At 42.1% G+C, this 22,509-nt stretch overlaps 1 protein-coding gene across 1 annotated transcript; it reads left to right on the forward strand.

Moving 5' to 3' along the window:
• Positions 1-17: 17 nt before the first annotated feature.
• On the forward strand, positions 18-22,480 carry LOC115197643 (transcription initiation factor TFIID subunit 3). The gene is made up of 7 exons (XM_029759367.1): positions 18-363; positions 1,108-1,359; positions 1,604-3,465; positions 3,588-3,670; positions 7,761-8,022; positions 9,325-9,431; positions 19,836-22,480. Exons 1-7 carry the CDS (start codon positions 198-200, stop codon positions 19,948-19,950), a joined length of 2,847 nt encoding a protein of 948 aa, XP_029615227.1. The 5' UTR covers positions 18-197; the 3' UTR covers positions 19,951-22,480.
• Positions 22,481-22,509: the final 29 nt, after the last annotated feature.

Here is a 22,509-nt window from a genome sequence, read left to right on the forward strand (position 1 = left end):
TGGTCCCATGTTTTTGCGCATGTCTAATCGACGGGTTTGTCGGTGGAAACAAGATGGCGGCTCTGACAAGATGTCAAAATTAACCCTCATCGAGCGTTTTGGTTCGCGACCTGCATGTATTTCATGCATCATGAAGACCAGGAAGATGTTCTACAGTAGGGATTGACGAAGCCACGACCGTTACTAAAGTCAGCGTGATGTGCGAGAGCTATGCCCGCTCGCTGCTGCGTGTGTCGGTGGCGCAGATCTGCCAGGCGTTGGGCTGGGATGCAGTGCAGCTCACCGCCTGCGACCTGCTTTCCGATGTTCTGCACAGATATATCCAGCAGTTGGCCAGGGGTTGTCATCGATATTCGGAGCTCTGTAAGTACTGTATTTGTGATATGTCTACTTGGAAGTGAAAGTGATCTGGCTAGGTATTGAGTCACGTTGTTTATTCCCGGCTCTGTGACCAGCGCTCCCTCCAACCGAGGCCTAACGTTAGTGCTAATAATATACATTTTTAGTAAAGATATCCAAGCTGCTAACCAACTATGTTAGTTAACCACATAATGTAATCAATGACCAGACTTAGTTATGTTTGCGAGTATACATTTTCTACGTATTGCGTTTATGTAGCTGTTTAGTTAGCTAAATTGTGTATGTTTTGGCCATGTGTATTTGTGTTTCTCTAAAACCGGTCATGCTGTATCCGACATGGTTAGCTCAGATGTCAACACAGGGGAGTGTTCAACATGGCAGAGAAGGAAAACAGTGTGCTATCTCATTTAGAATGGCTTTTAAGAAAATACTGTCCTATAAATGTTGTAGGTTTGTCAATAATTGCACGTCTTTCTCCTGGAGATGAAATTACAGAAAATCGAACTATTTGCAGAAGACATAACAGCTAATGGTTTAGGATATCTTCCTTTTGGCTCAATCAAACCATGATTTAAGAAAGAGGATGATCTGTAGGACAAAGGAAATACTGTATGCAGACAAGTCCTGGTATGATATGATCCTTGTTGTCCATTCAGTCTCACCCCCTTGGGTTTGACCCTTAGGAAGATGCATGTAAAAGAAGACCTTTCGGGGTGATGTCTCATGCATTCTCCTGTCTGTTCCTAGATGGGAGAACAGACCCAGTGCTGGATGACGTAGGCCAGGCATTTAGGCTGCTGGGGGTGAGTCTATCTGAGCTGGAGGACTATGTCCACAACCTGGAGCCCGTAGGGTTCGCCCAGCAGACGCCCCTCTTCCCCCTCAGCAAGAACAACATGCTGCAGTTCCCTCAGCCTGGAGTGGGGGTCCGGGGGAACGCAGAGGAGAGGAAGGACTACATTCCAGATTATATGCCACCCTTGGTTTCACTACAGGAAGGTAAGGCTGTAGCATAGTGTGTGTTTGTGTTACACAACTTACCTCTATGGAGAACAGCTGTGCACGGATAATGTTGTGAGATGGGGAGTGATGGGGAGAGTATGCTTCTGTATTTGTGTGTTTATGGGGTTTTGTCAAACAGATAATGTTTTTATCTTTGACCTTTAATTCAATGCCAATCCGACCCTGGAAGATTGAGTGATTTGATTTAACTCAGTATTATCTCTCTCTCTCTCAACTGCAGAAGAGGAGGAAGCCCTGGCTGACATGGGCACCTCTGCCGAGGCCATGCAGGTCCCGCTGGACGATACCGACGAGGGTATGGATGATGACGAGGCGGTGAACGATGAGAACCACCCTGTGAAGAGACACCTGGACAGCCCCGACGCCGCCATGGGTATGATGCCCACCTCCAAGAGGCCTCGCATGCACCCTGGCTTCAGCCCCGACTGGAGCATGGAGCCCAGGGAGCCCCTCACCTCCCTCAACCCCCAGCGTGTTCCTCCAGGCATGATGGCCTCCCACTCTCACGAAAGCCTGGGTTCAATGTCTCTGTCCCCTGAGATACCTGGGCCTCCAACGTCGTTCAGACCCCAGCCGGTGACCCCCGGGAGACACTCGGATCATAAGTCACATGGCAGTCAAGGCCGCAAAGGGCCCAAAGGCTCATCCCCCGGCAGGCCACGGACTAAGTCCCCCAAGGGGGTCAACGCTGGTGGGGCTATGTCAGGCAGCCCCATCCGCTCGCCCAAATCTTCCAAGGAAAGGAAAAAGTCCCCTGGCCGGACCAAGAGCCCTAAAAGTCCCAAGAGCCCCAAGATAGGCTCTGGAGCCAAGTCTGGGTCTCACCCCCAGGGCAAGTCGGAGGCTCAGGCCCTTGGCCTACAGAGGCTGCCCCTGTCAGCCCTCAGTGAGAGGATGGGGAAGGAGAATATCCACGTGCAAAGCCTGGAGGACCACGAACTTGCAGGTTTCGTCTCAAGTAAACTCGTCGAACCTGGCACCGACAACGCCGATATTGATGACTCCATCGACACTGTGATTGCCAGGGCATGCGCCGAGCGGGAGCCCGACCCCTTCGCCTTCTCGTCGGGCTGCGAGTCGGAGAACGATGGCTTCTCTCCCCGGAAGCTCACTATCATGGAGCCAGGAGGAATGCCTAAGCTCTCACTGGGAGCCAACAGCATGGCTAAAGACCTGTCCACGCCACTACACCTCAACGCAGGTGGCGGCCCCGGGAACTGGACCATGGACGACTCCATCAACGAGGTCATACGCAAGGTAAACCAGGGGGATCCCTCGGCAGGACAACCCCAGGACGAATCGTACCTCTCCTCAACGTCCGCCTCACCCCCGACGCCAGAGCCCCTCCTCAAGATGTACGAGGAGAAGAACAAGCTTGTCTCCTCGGCTGACATCAAGAAGAAACTGAAGAAGGAGCTCAAGACAAAGAAGAAGGAGAAAGGAGAGAAGCCGAAAGATAAAGAGAGGGATAAGGGGAAGATGAAAGAGAAGAACAAGGATAAGAACAGGGACAAGAGCAAAGATTCTTTCTCTAAAGAGTCCAAGATGCCATGGAAGGACTTTGGAAACAAGGATGAACTCAGGGAACACTTCCAGGGTCAGATGCCAGGGTTTGGCAGTCCGGATGGCTCCATGATCAAGATCAAGTCCCGTGCTGGAGGGGATGGCAGTGGCAAGAAGGAGAAGGACAAACACAAAGACAAGAAGAAGGACAAGGAGAAGAGCAAGAAGGACAAAGACAAGCGGGAGAAGGGCAAGGACAGACAGAAGATATCCTCCCTCACCCCGTTCAGTTTGGGTGACATGCCTGTCCCGTTCAGCCCGTTGACGTGTCTCCGCATCCCCTCGATGTTGCCCCCTCTTCCCCCCATCCTCCAGGACAAGGATGTGAAGAGCAAAGAGAAGGACAAGAAGAAAGACAAGAAGGAGAAGAAGAAGAAGAAGGATAAAGACAAGGAGAGGGAAAAGGAGAGGGAAAAGGAGAGGGAAAAGGAGAGGGAAAAGGAGAGGGAAAAGGAGAAAGAGAGAGAAAAAGATGAGAAGAAGAAAGAGAAGGAAAAAGAGAAGATCAGACTAGAAAAGGTAACTTGTCTTTTCCCAGTATTGGTTTGTAGTGTAGCGTTTTCTAAAATATTAGTGAAGCATCTTACACACACACACACACAATAAAACGTTGCTCCTTCTTCTTTTTCCCACTTTTCCAGGTGAGGGTGGAGACTCCAGTGACTGTCCCGTCTCCTGTCATCCCCAGGCTGACCCTGAGGGTGGGGGCTGGACAGGACAAAATGTAAGTTTCTCAATTCAAATCAATACAACTTTAATAGTCCATTTAAAGTTCATTCAGAAAGTATTAAGACCCCTTGACCTACCCCAAAATACAAGTAAATCTAAGTAATGAATTGATTAAGAATATATATACATATATGTCAGAGCGGCATTGGACAGTACCAGTCAAAAGTTTGGACACACCTAGTCATTCATTCAAGGGTTTTTCTTTATTTTTACTGTTTTCTTCATTGTAGAATAATAGTGAAGACATCAAGACTATGAAATAACACAAATTGAATCATGTAGTAACCAAAAATGTGTTAAACAAATCAAAATATATTTTAGATTCTTCAAAGTAGCCACCCTTTGCCTTGATGACAGCTTTGCACATTCTTGGCATTCTTTCAACCAGCTTCACCTGGAATGCTTTTCCAACAGTCTTGAAGGAGTTCCCACATATGCTGAGCACTACAAAGGGAAACCCAGCCGCGAGCTGCCCAGTGACGCGAGCCTACCAGATGAGCTAAATGCCTGTTATGCTCGCTTCGAGACAAGAAACACTGAAGTATGGATGAGAGCACCAGCTGTTCCGGACGACTGTGTGATCACTCTCTCCGTAGCCAATGTGAGCGAGACCTTTAAGCAGGTCTACATTCACAAAACCGCGGGGCCAGACGGAATACCAGGACGAACACTACTCAAAGCATGCGTGGACCAACTGGCAAGTGTCTTCACTGACATTTTCAACCTCTCCCTGGCTGAGTCTGTAATACCTACATGTTTCAAACAGACCACCATAGTCCCTGTGCCCAAGAAAGCAAAGGTAACCTGCTAAAATGATTACTGCCCCGTAGCAGAGTCTTTTCGTAGCAAACTCTTTTCGACTACTGCCCCGTAGCACTTTTTTATTTTCCCTTTATTTAACTAGGCAAGTCAGTTAAGAACAAATTCTTATTTTCAATGACAGCGTTAACTGCCTTGTTCAGGGGCAGAACAACTGATTTTTTTACCTTGTCAGCTCGGGGATTCGATCTTGCAACCTTTCGGTTACTAGTCCAACGCTCTAACCACTAGGCTACCTGCTGCCCCATTTACGTCGGTAGCCATGAAGTGCTTTGAAAGGCTGGTCATGGCTCACATCAACACCATAATGCCGGAAACCCTAGACCCACGCCAATTAACATACCGCCCCAACTAATCCACAGATGATGCAATCTCAATTGCACTCAACACTGCCCTTTCCCACCTGGACAAAAGGAACACCTACGTGAGAATTCTGTTCATTGACTACAGATCAGCGTTCGACACCATAGTGCACACAAAGCTCATCACTAAGCTAAGGACCCTAGCTGGTAAGGGTAGGCAACTACACATTTGTCACGCTGATCCTCAACACTGGGGCCCCTCAGGGGTGCGTGCTTAGTCCCCTCATGTACTCCCTGTTCACCCACGACTATGTGGCCAAGCACAACTCCAACACCATCATTAAGTTTGCTGACGACACAACAGTGTCGGCCTGATCACCGACAACGATGAGACAGCCTATAGGGAGGAGGTCAGAGACCTGGCAGTGTGGTGCCAGGACAACAACCTCTCCCTCAATGTGAGCAAGACAAAGGAGCTGATCGTGGACTACAGGAAAAGGAGGGCTGAACAGGCCCCCATTAATATCGACTGGGCTGAAGTGGAGCAGGTCGAGAGTTTCAAGTTCCTTGGTGTCCACATCACCAACAAACTATCATGGTCCAAACACACCAAGACAGTCGTGAAAAGGGCACGACAACACCTTTTCCCCCTCAAGAGACTGAAAAGATTTCGCATGGGTTCCCAGATCCTCAAAAAGTTCTACAGCTGCACCATCGAGAGCATCCTGATCGGTTACATCACCGCCTGGTACCGTAAAGCGCAACAGAGGGTAGTGCGTATCGCCCAGTACATCACTAGGGCCAAGCTCTGAAATCCAGGACCAATATAAAAGGCGGTGTCAGAGGAAGGCCCAAAAAATTGTCTAAGACTCCAGTCATCCAAGTCATAGACTGTTCTCTCTGCTACCGCACGGCAAGCGGTACCGGATCGCAAAGTCTAGGAACCAAAAGGCTCCTTAACAGCTTCTACCTCCAAGCCATCAGACTGCTGAACAATTCATTAAATGGCCACCCGGACTATTTCCATTGACCCCCCACCCTTTGTTTGTACACTGCTGCTACTCGCTGTTTATTATCTATGCATAGTCACTTTACAAATTTCCTCGACTAACCTGTACCCCCGCTCATTGACTCGGTACCCCCAGTATATAGCCTCATTATTGTTATGTTATTTTCTTGTTACTTTTTTACTTTTGTTTTTGTAAAAAAACAAACACTTTTAGTTTATTTTGTATATATTTTCTTAGCTTTGTTTCTTAAACTGCATTGTTGGTTAAGAGCTTGTAAGTAAGTATTTCACGGTAAAGTCTACCTACACCTGTTGTATTCGGTGCATGGACTTGTTGGCTGCTTTTCCTTCACTCTGTGGTATAACTTATCCTAAACCATCTCAATTGGGTTGAAGTCAGGTGATTGTGGAGGCCAGGTCATCGCTGCAGAATGCTGTGGTAGCCATGCTGGTTAAGTGTGCCTTGAATTCTAAATACATCACACAGTGTCACCAGCAAGCACCATCACACCTCCTCCATGCTTCACGGTGGCAACCACACATGTGGAGATCATGCGTTCACCTACTCGGCGTCTACAAAGACACGGCGGTTGGAACCAAAAATCTCAAATTTGGACTCATCAGAGCAAAGGACAGATATCCACCGTCTAATGTCCATTGCTCGTGTTTCTTGGCCCAAGCAAGTCTCTTCTTATCGGTGTCCTTTTAATAGTGTTTTCATTGTAGCAATTCGACCATGAAGGCCTGATTCATGCAGTCTCCTCTGAACAGTTGATGTTGAAATGTCTCTTACTTGAACTCTGTGAAGCATTTATTTGGGGTGAAATCTGAAGCTGGTAACTAATGAACTTATCATCTGCGTCAGAGGTAACTCTGGGTCTTCCATTCCTGTGGCGGTCCTCATGAGGGCCAGTTTCATCATAGTGCTTGATGGTTTTTGCGACGGCACTTGAAGAAACTTTCAAAGTTCTTGAAATGTTCCGTATTGACTGACCTTCATGTCTTAAAGTAATGAGGGACTGTCGTTTCTCTTTACTTATTTGAGCTGTTCTTGCCATAATATGGACTTGGTCTTTTACCAAGTAGGGTTATCTTCTGTATACCACCCCTACCTTGTCACAACACAACTGATTGGCTCAAATGCATTTAGAAGCCAAGAAATTCCACAAATTAACTTTTAAGAAGGCACATGTGTTAATTGAAATGCATTCCAGGTGACTACCTCATGAAGCTGATTGAGAGAATGCCAAGTGTGTGCAAAGCTGTCATCAAGGCAAAGGGTGACTACTTTGAAGAATCTCAAATATAAAATGTATTTTGATTTGTTTAACACTTTTGGTTACTACATGATTCCATATGTGTTATTTCATAGTTTTGATGTCTTCACTATTATTTGACAATGTAAAAATAAAGAAAACCCTTGAATGAGTAGGTGTGTCTAAACCATTGACTGGTGTATGTAGGTAAATCTGTTTTATGTGGCGCTATTTCTATGCTTCCCGTACTTAAGTCACATTTTTGTGTCTTTTTGATTTTGTACACCAGCTTCAAACATTTGAAAATACAATATCTTTGGTTGTTGAAAATAGATTTCACAGCGGTTTAGATGGTACAATGATTATCTACACTATACATTGCTTGTTTTGTCACACATTGAAATTAAGCACACTATTAGAATTTTAGTAACAAGGAAATGCTGAGCAATTTCTACATATTGCACCTTTTTAACTTAATTTGGCTGCGGCATTCAGCTGCATCAAACATGTATAGCACACACTGACACAGGAATAATTCTACATAGATGTACAAAACAAGTGCTGTGGCTGGTCCTATGTGGTTCAGGGCCTGATTCATTTTGACCCGCATGAAGTCATTTCTCATTGGCTCTGTTCTGATGTCTCTCTTCTCTCTCTTGCCTTCCCTCTTTTTCTCTCTCTCTTTCTGCCTGTCTCCAGAGTTATCAGCAAGGTGGTCGTGAATTCCGAGCCGCCGCCACCGCCTAAGATGCCAGCTCCCAAGACCCCCGCCACCAAATCTGGACCCGGCAATCGCCTTCAGCTGCCGCCACCTCCTCCAATCCTCCCTCCAATACCCTCGTTGGCACCTCCTGCATCCCATCTTCCCCCTGACAGCCCTCCCCCTGCCATGCTGTCCCCCGCATCCTCCGGCAAAACATGTGTACGCAGCGTGGTCACTGAAACTGTCAAGACATATGTGGTGAGTGCCACCCCACTTTATTACTCATGTATCTCTCCTGACTATTCTGTCTTCCTGAGGGACCCCCTTAATCACTCATATACATCTCATTTATTTATTATTTATTTCACCTTTATTTAACCAGGTAGGCCAGTTGAGAACAAGTTCTCATTTGCAACTGCGACCTGGCCAAGATAAAGCAAAGCAGTGCGACACAAACAACAACACACAGTTACACGTGGAATAAACAAACATACAGTCAATAATACAATAGAAGAAAAAAATATATATATATATATACAGTGAGTGCAAATGTAGTAAGATAAGGGAGGTAAGGCAATAAATAGGCCATAGTGGCGAAATAATTCAAACTTAGCAACTACTGCAGCATACATAGTCTTGAGCATGTTCTCCATTGCTCTGGATAGTAACAGGTAATGGATATACACTGACTATACCAAACATTAGGAACACCTCACTAATATCGAGTTGCTCCCCCTTTTGCCCTCAGAACAGCCTCAATTCACTGGGACATGGACTCTACAAGGTGTTGAAAGCGTTCCACAGGAATGCTGGCCCATGTTGACTCCAATGCTTCCTACAGTTGTGTCAAGTTGGCTGGATGTCCATTGGGTGGTGGACTGTTCTTTATACACACGGGAAACTGTTGAGCAGTGTTGCAGTTCTTGACACCAATTGCCTGGCACTTACTACCATACCCTGCTCAAAGGCACTTAAATCTTTTGTCTTGCCCATTCACCCTCTGAATGGCACACATAGACAATCCATGTCTCAATTGTCTCAAGGCTTAAACATCCTTCTTTAACCTGCCTCCTCCCCTTCATCTACACGGATTGAACTGGATTTAACAAGTGACATCAATAAGGGATGACAACTTTCACCTGAATTCACCTAGGAAAGAGCAGATGTTCTTAATGTTTTGTACACTGTGTACATAAGCATACATAATAAACACGTTTGTTTTATGTGATGCATTATTCTTATTGTACTCCTGAGTGTCTTGTTGCTGACGTTGTTTCCCCTGTAGGTCCGTGATGAGTGGGGAACCCAGCTATTCTACTCCTGAGTGTCTCGTTGCTGACGTTGTTTTCCCTGTAGGTCCGTGATGAGTGGGGAACCCAGATATTCTACTCCTGAGTGTCTCGTTGCTGACGTTGTTTTCCCTGTAGGTCCGTGATGAGTGGGGAACCCAGATATTCTACTCCTGAGTGTCTTGTTGTTTTCCCTGTAGGTCCGTGATGAGTGGGGAACCCAGATATTCTACTCCTGAGTGTCTTGTTGCTGACGTTGTTTTCCCTGCAGGTCCGTGATGAGTGGGGAAACAAGGTCTGGATCTGTCCTGGCTGTAACAAGCCTGACGACGGTAGTCCCATGATTGGGTGTGATGACTGTGATGACTGGTACCACTGGTAAGAGAGAGGTTTGGATTCATTAATCCAGCCATTAATTCATTTATTTGTTAATTGGTTTGTTCATCCATCCATTGATTAATTCATTAATTTGTTTATTCATTAATTCGTTTACTGTAGAACCATAGTGAGGAACATTGACTAGTTATTGCTGTAGAACCATAGTGAGGAACATTGACTAGTTACTGCTGTAGAACCATAGTGAGGAACATTGACTAGTTACTGCTGTAGAACCATAGTGAGGAACATTGACTAGTTACTGCTGTAGAACCATAGTGAGGAACATTGACTAGTTATTACTGTAGAACCATAGTGAGGAACATTGACTAGTTAAGTTACTGCTGTAGAACCATAGTGTGAGGAACATTGACTAGTTATTGCTGTAGAACCATAGTGAGGAACATTGACTAGTTACTGCTGTAGAACCAGAGTGAGGAACATTGACTAGTTACTGCTGTAGAACCATAGTGAGGAACATTGACTAGTTATTACTGTAGAACCATAGTGAGGAACATTGACTAGTTAATTTACTGCTGTAGAACCATAGTGAGGAACATTGACTAGTTATTGCTGTAGAACCATAGTGAGGAACATTGACTAGTTACTGCTGTAGAACCATAGTGAGGAACATTGACTAGTTATTGCTGTAGAACCATAGTGAGGAACATTGACTAGTTACTGCTGTAGAACCATAGTGAGGAATATTGACTAGTTAATTTACTGCTGTAGAACCATAGTGAGGAACATTGACTAGTTATTGCTGTAGAACCATAGTGAGGAACATTGACTAGTTACTGCTGTAGAACCATAGTGAGGAACATTGACTAGTTATTGCTGTAGAACCATAGTGAGGAACATTGACTAGTTAATTTACTGCTGTAGAACCATAGTGAGGAACATTGACTAGTTATTGCTGTAGAACCATAGTGAGGAACATTGACTAGTTACTGCTGTAGAACCATAGTGAGGAACATTGACTAGTTATTGCTGTAGAACCATAGTGAGGAACATTGACTAGTTATTACTGTAGAACCATAGTGAGGAACATTGACTAGTTAAGTTACTGCTGTAGAACCATAGTGTGAGGAACATTGACTAGTTATTGCTGTAGAACCATAGTGAGGAACATTGACTAGTTACTGCTGTAGAACCAGAGTGAGGAACATTGACTAGTTAAGTTACTGCTGTAGAACCATTGTGTGAGGAACATTGACTAGTTACTGCTGTAGAACCATAGTGAGGAACATTGACTAGTTATTGCTGTAGAACCAGAGTGAGGAACATTGACTAGTTACTGCTGTAGAACCATAGTGAGGAACATTGACTAGTTATTACTGTAGAACCATAGTGAGGAACATTGACTAGTTAATTTACTGCTGTAGAACCATAGTGAGGAACATTGACTAGTTATTGCTGTAGAACCATAGTGAGGAACATTGACTAGTTACTGCTGTAGAACCATAGTGAGGAACATTGACTAGTTATTGCTGTAGAACCATAGTGAGGAACATTGACTAGTTACTGCTGTAGAACCATAGTGAGGAACATTGACTAGTTATTGCTGTAGAACCATAGTGTGGAACATTGACTAGTTACTGCTGTAGAACCATAGTGAGGAACATTGACTAGTTAATTTACTGCTGTAGAACCATAGTGAGAAACATTGACTAGTTATTGCTGTAGAACCATAGTGAGGAACATTGACTAGTTACTGCTGTAGAACCATAGTGAGGAACATTGACTAGTTATTGCTGTAGAACCATAGTGAGGAACATTGACTAGTTACTGCTGTAGAACCATAGTGAGGAACATTGACTAGTTATTGCTGTAGAACCATAGTGAGGAACATTGACTAGTTACTGCTGTAGAACCATAGTGAGGAACATTGACTAGTTACTGCTGTAGAACCATAGTGAGGAACATTGACTAGTTACTGCTGTAGAACCATAGTGAGGAACATTGACTAGTTAAGTTACTGCTGTAGAACCATAGTGTGAGGAACATTGACTAGTTAAGTTACTGCTGTAGAACCATAGTGTGAGGAACATTGACTAGTTACTGCTGTAGAACCATAGTGAGGAACATTGACTAGTTACTGCTGTAGAACCATAGTGAGGAACATTGACTAGTTACTGCTGTAGAACCAGAGTGAGGAACATTGACTAGTTAAGTTACTGCTGTAGAACCATAGTGAGGAACATTGACTAGTTACTGCTGTAGAACCATAGTGTGAGGAACATTGACTAGTTACTGCTGTAGAACCATAGTGAGGAACATTGACTAGTTATTGCTGTAGAACTAGAGTGAGGAACATTGACTAGTTACTGCTGTAGAACCATAGTGAGGAACATTGACTAGTTAAGTTACTGCTGTAGAACCATAGTGTGAGGAACATTGACTAGTTATTGCTGTAGAACCATAGTGAGGAACATTGACTAGTTATTGCTGTAGAACCATAGTGAGGAACATTGACTAGTTACTGCTGTAGAACCATAGTGAGGAACATTGACTAGTTAAGTTACTGCTGTAGAACCATAGTGAGGAACATTGACTAGTTACTGCTGTAGAACCATAGTGTGAGGAACATTGACTAGTTACTGCTGTAGAACCATAGTGAGGAACATTGACTAGTTATTGCTGTAGAACTAGAGTGAGGAACATTGACTAGTTACTGCTGTAGAACCATAGTGAGGAACATTGACTAGTTACTGCTGTAGAACCATAGTGAGGAACATTGACTAGTTAAGTTACTGCTGTAGAACCATAGTGTGAGGAACATTGACTAGTTATTGCTGTAGAACCATAGTGAGGAACATTGACTAGTTATTGCTGTAGAACCATAGTGAGGAACATTGACTAGTTACTGCTGTAGAACCATAGTGAGGAACATTGACTAGTTAAGTTACTGCTGTAGAACCATAGTGAGGAACATTGACTAGTTACTGCTGTAGAACCATAGTGAGGAACATTGACTAGTTAAGTTACTGCTGTAGAACCATAGTGTGAGGAACATTGACTAGTTACTGCTGTAGAACCATAGTGAGGAACATTGACTAGTTATTGCTGTAGAACCAGAGTGAGGAACATTGACTAGTTACTGCTGTAGAACCATAGTGAGGAACATTGACTAGTTACTGCTGTAGAACCATAGTGAGGAACATTGACTAGTTACTGCTGTAGAACCATAGTGAGGAACATTGACTAGTTAAGTTACTGCTGTAGAACCATAGTGTGAGGAACATTGACTAGTTAAGTTACTGCTGTAGAACCATAGTGTGAGGAACATTGACTAGTTATTGCTGTAGAACCATAGTGAGGAACATTGACTAGTTACTGCTGTAGAACCATAGTGAGGAACATTGACTAGTTATTGCTGTAGAACCATAGTGAGGAACATTGACTAGTTACTGCTGTAGAACCATAGTGAGGAACATTGACTAGTTATTGCTGTAGAACCATAGTGAGGAACATTGACTAGTTACTGCTGTAGAACCATAGTGAGGAACATTGACTAGTTATTGCTGTAGAACCATAGTGAGGAACATTGACTAGTTACTGCTGTAGAACCATAGTGAGGAACATTGACTAGTTAATTTACTGCTGTAGAACCATAGTGAGGAACATTGACTAGTTATTGCTGTAGAACCATAGTGAGGAACATTGACTAGTTACTGCTGTAGAACCATAGTGAGGAACATTGACTAGTTATTGCTGTAGAACCATAGTGAGGAACATTGACTAGTTACTGCTGTAGAACCATAGTGAGGAACATTGACTAGTTATTGCTGTAGAACCATAGTGAGGAACATTGACTAGTTACTGCTGTAGAACCATAGTGAGGAACATTGACTAGTTACTGCTGTAGAACCATAGTGAGGAACATTGACTAGTTACTGCTGTAGAACCATAGTGAGGAACATTGACTAGTTAAGTTACTGCTGTAGAACCATAGTGTGAGGAACATTGACTAGTTAAGTTACTGCTGTAGAACCATAGTGAGGAACATTGACTAGTTACTGCTGTAGAACCATAGTGAGGAACATTGACTAGTTAAGTTACTGCTGTAGAACCATAGTGTGAGGAACATTGACTAGTTAAGTTACTGCTGTAGAACCATAGTGTGAGGAACATTGACTAGTTATTGCTGTAGAACCATAGTGAGGAACATTGACTAGTTACTGCTGTAGAACCATAGTGAGGAACATTGACTAGTTATTGCTGTAGAACCATAGTGAGGAACATTGACTAGTTACTGCTGTAGAACCATAGTGAGGAACATTGACTAGTTATTGCTGTAGAACCATAGTGAGGAACATTGACTAGTTACTGCTGTAGAACCATAGTGAGGAACATTGACTAGTTATTGCTGTAGAACCATAGTGAGGAACATTGACTAGTTACTGCTGTAGAACCATAGTGAGGAACATTGACTAGTTAATTTACTGCTGTAGAACCATAGTGAGGAACATTGACTAGTTATTGCTGTAGAACCATAGTGAGGAACATTGACTAGTTACTGCTGTAGAACCATAGTGAGGAACATTGACTAGTTATTGCTGTAGAACCATAGTGAGGAACATTGACTAGTTACTGCTGTAGAACCATAGTGAGGAACATTGACTAGTTATTGCTGTAGAACCATAGTGAGGAACATTGACTAGTTACTGCTGTAGAACCATAGTGAGGAACATTGACTAGTTACTGCTGTAGAACCATAGTGAGGAACATTGACTAGTTACTGCTGTAGAACCATAGTGAGGAACATTGACTAGTTAAGTTACTGCTGTAGAACCATAGTGTGAGGAACATTGACTAGTTAAGTTACTGCTGTAGAACCATAGTGTGAGGAACATTGACTAGTTACTGCTGTAGAACCATAGTGAGGAACATTGACTAGTTACTGCTGTAGAACCATAGTGAGGAACATTGACTAGTTACTGCTGTAGAACCAGAGTGAGGAACATTGACTAGTTAAGTTACTGCTGTAGAACCATAGTGAGGAACATTGACTAGTTACTGCTGTAGAACCATAGTGTGAGGAACATTGACTAGTTACTGCTGTAGAACCATAGTGAGGAACATTGACTAGTTATTGCTGTAGAACTAGAGTGAGGAACATTGACTAGTTACTGCTGTAGAACCATAGTGAGGAACATTGACTAGTTACTGCTGTAGAACCATAGTGAGGAACATTGACTAGTTAAGTTACTGCTGTAGAACCATAGTGTGAGGAACATTGACTAGTTATTGCTGTAGAACCATAGTGAGGAACATTGACTAGTTATTGCTGTAGAACCATAGTGAGGAACATTGACTAGTTACTGCTGTAGAACCATAGTGAGGAACATTGACTAGTTAAGTTACTGCTGTAGAACCATAGTGAGGAACATTGACTAGTTACTGCTGTAGAACCATAGTGAGGAACATTGACTAGTTAAGTTACTGCTGTAGAACCATAGTGTGAGGAACATTGACTAGTTACTGCTGTAGAACCATAGTGAGGAACATTGACTAGTTATTGCTGTAGAACCAGAGTGAGGAACATTGACTAGTTACTGCTGTAGAACCATAGTGAGGAACATTGACTAGTTACTGCTGTAGAACCATAGTGAGGAACATTGACTAGTTACTGCTGTAGAACCATAGTGAGGAACATTGACTAGTTAAGTTACTGCTGTAGAACCATAGTGTGAGGAACATTGACTAGTTAAGTTACTGCTGTAGAACCATAGTGTGAGGAACATTGACTAGTTATTGCTGTAGAACCATAGTGAGGAACATTGACTAGTTACTGCTGTAGAACCATAGTGAGGAACATTGACTAGTTATTGCTGTAGAACCATAGTGAGGAACATTGACTAGTTACTGCTGTAGAACCATAGTGAGGAACATTGACTAGTTATTGCTGTAGAACCATAGTGAGGAACATTGACTAGTTACTGCTGTAGAACCATAGTGAGGAACATTGACTAGTTATTGCTGTAGAACCATAGTGAGGAACATTGACTAGTTACTGCTGTAGAACCATAGTGAGGAACATTGACTAGTTAATTTACTGCTGTAGAACCATAGTGAGGAACATTGACTAGTTACTGCTGTAGAACCATAGTGAGGAACATTGACTAGTTACTGCTGTAGAACCATAGTGAGGAACATTGACTAGTTAAGTTACTGCTGTAGAACCATAGTGTGAGGAACATTGACTAGTTATTGCTGTAGAACCATAGTGAGGAACATTGACTAGTTATTGCTGTAGAACCATAGTGAGGAACATTGACTAGTTACTGCTGTAGAACCATAGTGAGGAACATTGACTAGTTAAGTTACTGCTGTAGAACCATAGTGAGGAACATTGACTAGTTACTGCTGTAGAACCAGAGTGAGGAACATTGACTAGTTAAGTTACTGCTGTAGAACCATAGTGTGAGGAACATTGACTAGTTAAGTTACTGCTGTAGAACCATAGTGTGAGGAACATTGACTAGTTATTGCTGTAGAACCATAGTGAGGAACATTGACTAGTTATTGCTGTAGAACCATAGTGAGGAACATTGACTAGTTACTGCTGTAGAACCAGAGTGAGGAACATTGACTAGTTAAGTTACTGCTGTAGAACCATAGTGAGGAACATTGACTAGTTACTGCTGTAGAACCATAGTGTGAGGAACATTGACTAGTTACTGCTGTAGAACCATAGTGAGGAACATTGACTAGTTATTGCTGTAGAACTAGAGTGAGGAACATTGACTAGTTACTGCTGTAGAACCATAGTGAGGAACATTGACTAGTTACTGCTGTAGAACCATAGTGAGGAACATTGACTAGTTAAGTTACTGCTGTAGAACCATAGTGTGAGGAACATTGACTAGTTATTGCTGTAGAACCATAGTGAGGAACATTGACTAGTTATTGCTGTAGAACCATAGTGAGGAACATTGACTAGTTACTGCTGTAGAACCATAGTGAGGAACATTGACTAGTTAAGTTACTGCTGTAGAACCATAGTGAGGAACATTGACTAGTTACTGCTGTAGAACCATAGTGAGGAACATTGACTAGTTAAGTTACTGCTGTAGAACCATAGTGTGAGGAACATTGACTAGTTAAGTTACTGCTGTAGAACCATAGTGTGAGGAACATTGACTAGTTATTGCTGTAGAACCATAGTGAGGAACATTGACTAGTTACTGCTGTAGAACCAGAGTGAGGAACATTGACTAGTTAAGTTACTGCTGTAGAACCATAGTGTGAGGAACATTGACTAGTTACTGCTGTAGAACCATAGTGAGGAACATTGACTAGTTATTGCTGTAGAACCAGAGTGAGGAACATTGACTAGTTACTGCTGTAGAACCATAGTGAGGAACATTGACTAGTTACTGCTGTAGAACCATAGTGAGGAACATTGACTAGTTACTGCTGTAGAACCATAGTGAGGAACATTGACTAGTTAAGTTACTGCTGTAGAACCATAGTGTGAGGAACATTGACTAGTTAAGTTACTGCTGTAGAACCATAGTGTGAGGAACATTGACTAGTTATTGCTGTAGAACCATAGTGAGGAACATTGACTAGTTACTGCTGTAGAACCAGAGTGAGGAACATTGACTAGTTAAGTTACTGCTGTAGAACCATAGTGTGAGGAACATTGACTAGTTACTGCTGTAGAACCATAGTGAGGAACATTGACTAGTTACTGCTGTAGAACCATAGTGAGGAACATTGACTAGTTACTGCTGTAGAACCAGAGTGAGGAACATTGACTAGTTAAGTTACTGCTGTAGAACCATAGTGTGAGGAACATTGACTAGTTACTGCTGTAGAACCATAGTGAGGAACATTGACTAGTTACTGCTGTAGAACCATAGTGAGGAACATTGACTAGTTAAGTTACTGCTGTAGAACCATAGTGTGAGGAACATTGACTAGTTAAGTTACTGCTGTAGAACCATAGTGTGAGGAACATTGACTAGTTATTGCTGTAGAACCATAGTGAGGAACATTGACTAGTTACTGCTGTAGAACCAGAGTGAGGAACATTGACTAGTTAAGTTACTGCTGTAGAACCATAGTGTGAGGAACATTGACTAGTTACTGCTGTAGAACCATAGTGAGGAACATTGACTAGTTATTGCTGTAGAACCAGAGTGAGGAACATTGACTAGTTACTGCTGTAGAACCATAGTGAGGAACATTGACTAGTTACTGCTGTAGAACCATAGTGAGGAACATTGACTAGTTACTGCTGTAGAACCATAGTGAGGAACATTGACTAGTTAAGTTACTGCTGTAGAACCATAGTGTGAGGAACATTGACTAGTTAAGTTACTGCTGTAGAACCATAGTGTGAGGAACATTGACTAGTTATTGCTGTAGAACCATAGTGAGGAACATTGACTAGTTACTGCTGTAGAACCAGAGTGAGGAACATTGACTAGTTAAGTTACTGCTGTAGAACCATAGTGTGAGGAACATTGACTAGTTACTGCTGTAGAACCATAGTGAGGAACATTGACTAGTTACTGCTGTAGAACCATAGTGAGGAACATTGACTAGTTACTGCTGTAGAACCAGAGTGAGGAACATTGACTAGTTAAGTTACTGCTGTAGAACCATAGTGTGAGGAACATTGACTAGTTACTGCTGTAGAACCATAGTGTGAGGAACATTGACTAGTTACTGCTGTAGAACCATAGTGAGGAACATTGACTAGTTATTGCTGTAGAACTAGAGTGAGGAACATTGACTAGTTACTGCTGTAGAACCATAGTGAGGAACATTGACTAGTTACTGCTGTAGAACCATAGTGAGGAACATTGACTAGTTAAGTTACTGCTGTAGAACCATAGTGTGAGGAACATTGACTAGTTATTGCTGTAGAACCATAGTGAGGAACATTGACTAGTTATTGCTGTAGAACCATAGTGAGGAACATTGACTAGTTACTGCTGTAGAACCATAGTGAGGAACATTGACTAGTTAAGTTACTGCTGTAGAACCATAGTGAGGAACATTGACTAGTTACTGCTGTAGAACCATAGTGAGGAACATTGACTAGTTAAGTTACTGCTGTAGAACCATAGTGTGAGGAACATTGACTAGTTAAGTTACTGCTGTAGAACCATAGTGTGAGGAACATTGACTAGTTATTGCTGTAGAACCATAGTGAGGAACATTGACTAGTTACTGCTGTAGAACCAGAGTGAGGAACATTGACTAGTTAAGTTACTGCTGTAGAACCATAGTGTGAGGAACATTGACTAGTTACTGCTGTAGAACCATAGTGAGGAACATTGACTAGTTATTGCTGTAGAACCAGAGTGAGGAACATTGACTAGTTACTGCTGTAGAACCATAGTGAGGAACATTGACTAGTTACTGCTGTAGAACCATAGTGAGGAACATTGACTAGTTATTGCTGTAGAACCATAGTGAGGAACATTGACTAGTTATTGCTGGAGAACCATAGTGTGAGGAACATTGACTAGTTATTACTGTAGAACCATAGTGAGGAACATTGACTAGTTACTGCTGTAGAACCATAGTGAGGAACATTGACTAGTTACTGCTGTAGAACCATAGTGAGGAACATTGACTAGTTAAGTTACTGCTGTAGAACCATAGTGTGAGGAACATTGACTAGTTATTGCTGGAGAACCATAGTGTGAGGAACATTGACTAGTTATTACTGTAGAACCATAGTGAGGAACATTGACTAGTTACTGCTGTAGAACCATAGTGAGGAACATTGACTAGTTACTGCTGTAGAACCATAGTGAGGAACATTGACTAGTTATTGCTGTAGAACCATAGTGAGGAACATTGACTAGTTATTGCTGTAGAACCATAGTGAGGAACATTGACTAGTTATTGCTGTAGAACCATAGTGTGAGGAACATTGACTAGTTATTGCTGTAGAACCATAGTGAGGAACATTGACTAGTTACTGCTGTAGAACCAGAGTGAGGAACATTGACTAGTTATTGCTGTAGAACCATACTGAGGAACATTGACTAGTTACTGCTGTAGAACCATAGTGAGGAACATTGACTAGTTATTGCTGTAGAACCATAGTGAGGAACATTGACTAGTTACTGCTGTAGAACCATAGTGAGGAACATTGACTAGTTATTGCTGTAGAACCAGAGTGAGGAACATTGACTAGTTACTGCTGTAGAACTATAGTGAGGAACATTGACTAGTTACTGCTGTAGAACCATAGTGAGGAACATTGACTAGTTATTGCTGTAGAACCATAGTGAGGAACATTGACTAGTTGGAACCTAAAGAATACAACTCATGCTTCGCTGTGGAAAGCTGATCTAATCTTACTATGTATCTCGTTTTGATCATTCCATCTTCCCTCCATTTTATCACTCACTGATTCTGTGTTTCTCCCCCCAGGCCTTGTGTCGGGATGGTCTCGGCTCCTCCCGAGGACCAACAGTGGTTCTGTGTGAAGTGTGCCGGCAAGAAAAAGGACAAAAAACACAAGAAGAGGAAACACAAAGTGCTTTGAGAGAGACTATGCAAAACAAAGCTCACTTTGGATTTAGGACTGTTCATTTGCTGGACTGACTGCTTCTTCAAGCCATCCTCTTGGAACACTCCTGGCACTGCTGTAAAGAAAGAAAGAAAGAAAGAGAGAGAGAGAGAGAGAGAGAGAGAGAGAGAGAAAGAAAGATTGAAAGGAAGGTGGAGAAACATGACAGATGAGACATTCACACCTCCTGATGACTTTAGTGAATGACATGATGAGCTAATGATATGATGGCGCCCGTGTATGACTGTAGGAAACAAAGAAATACAGACTCTTTAACCAGCACATGTCCAACCGCCGTTCTGTGTGTTCCATGGTTACTACGCTTCCTTCCCCTCCCTTCTGTAAAGTGTTTTGGGGAGGGGGGGGTGCTTTTAAGCCTGCGTCCTGGTTCTCTACCCTTCTCTCTGTGTGCACTAGCACTCCACATCATGGATATCTACCCAAGTGTGCACTTGCACAGTCCCTTTCATGGATTGAACAATCTCCTGGAGTGCGCACTTGCAAGTGCACACTTGGGTAGATAATCGGGACGCAGCCTCTGTTGACGTGAGAGCCCAGCGTTCAGGAAGGAATGTTCAGGTGCTCCGATGTCGTCACGGAGATCGTGCTTTTCAATCATCATGGCTTCAAACAGATCATTGTTGAGTTCAGTGTTGTCAAAGAGAACAGGGTATAGAGAGAAGTCTACATCCATCCATTTCCATATTGTTCTTGTTGTTTCCTTAGTATTGTCATAGCCTGGTCCCAGATCTGTGTGCTCTCTTGCCAATTCCCATGGCTATTGTCTTGAGTTGGAGACAAGCTAGTGAAGCTAAACCTTTTAATGTGGCTCTATACTCCAGCATTTTGGATTTGAGATCAAATATTTTATATGCGGTGACTACAGAATGTCCTATTTTATTTGAGGGTATTTTCATACATATGTTATACCGTTTAGAAATTAATGCACTTTATGTATCTAGTCTGCCTATTTGAATTTCGACAAATTCACTTATAGTGTATTACATTTAGTCAAAAGTTGACTATTTGTTCCCATATTTCTAGCACACAATGACTACATAAAGCTTGTGACGCTACAAGCGAGTTGGATGCATTTGCAGTTTGTTTTGGCTGTGTTTCTGATTATGTTGTGTCCAATAGAAATCTATGGTAAATAACGTATTGTGTCAATTTGGAGTCACTTTTATTGTAAATAAGAATAGAATATTTTACATTAATGTGGATGCTACCATGATTACGGATAATGAATCGTGAATAATGATGAGTGAGAAAGTTATATTCACAAAGATCATGCCCCCAAAACATGCTAACCTCTAACCATTAACAAAAACAGGTTAGCATTTTTTATAAGGTGTTATGATATTTATGCCTCTAACTTTCTCACTCATCATTATTCACGATTCATTCAGGACTATCTGTAATCATGGTAGCATCCACATGAATGTAGTTGTGTTCAGAAAACATTCTATTCTTATTTACAATAAAAGAGACTCCAAAATTACACAACGTTGTTTACCATTCATTTAATTTCTATTGGACACAACATAACACAAACAAAACAAACTGCAAATGCATCCAACAAGTTTGTAGAGTCAGAAGGTTGATGTAGTCATTGTGTGCTAGGAATATGGGACCAAATACTAAACTTTTGACTAAATGTAACACACTATAAGTTAATTTGTCCAAATACTGTACTTGTAATGACAACTTCAAATGGGGGGGACTAAATGCATAAAGTGCTTAGATTTCTAAAGAGTAAAACAGATTTATGAAAATACCCTCAAATAAAAAGTGACATTCTCTACTGTCGCCTCAAACATTTGATCAAATCCAAAATGCTGGAGTATAGAGCCAAATGTAAAAGTTTTAGCTTCCCTGTCCAAATAAATACGTAGGGGATTGTATATAGAGGTGACTGCCTTTGTGTGTAAATACCAACTTCCAACCAAGCCACATGCATTTTGTTCTTAGGACTTTTATTCTAATTTGTTAAATCCATTTCCAGATTATTGGTTTTTAACTTGAATGATTTTCTGTAATTTATGTATATATATTTTTTTTAAATGAAAGTTTCGTATTTTTATTTTTCATATAGATTGGGAGACAATCAGTTATACAGTAGCTGTGCTCATTGTAAAGGTATCTAATTTTGCGGATATTTCATATATTAAAGCCTAACAGGCTGTTAACTACACAGAAATGTCATTGCCATCCTAAAAAATGGAAAGAGTAGTTGGTCGTCATCTGTACCCAAGTTCTCTGTAGGCCTCTGTCCTCGTCATGATTTCAGGTTGATATCCCACTTCTGTCTTCCATCGTACATTTTCTTTTACATTGATTGTTCTGTGTGCAATCCTCACCCTTTTACCCTAAAATACTTTTTTTTTATTCGTTTATTTTGTTTCGATGCATTTAATTCATGAAATACAGTGGAAATATTTTAACAAAACCGAAGTTGAATTTGTTAAATGAATCTGAAATGTTTGGATAAAGAAGCAGTGTGTCATTTTTGCTGTCATTTGGATTTGAATTGTC

Source organism: Salmo trutta, chromosome 7 (genome assembly GCF_901001165.1).
Source record: "Salmo trutta chromosome 7, fSalTru1.1, whole genome shotgun sequence".
In the NCBI taxonomy this organism is placed as follows: domain Eukaryota; kingdom Metazoa; phylum Chordata; class Actinopteri; order Salmoniformes; family Salmonidae; genus Salmo; species Salmo trutta.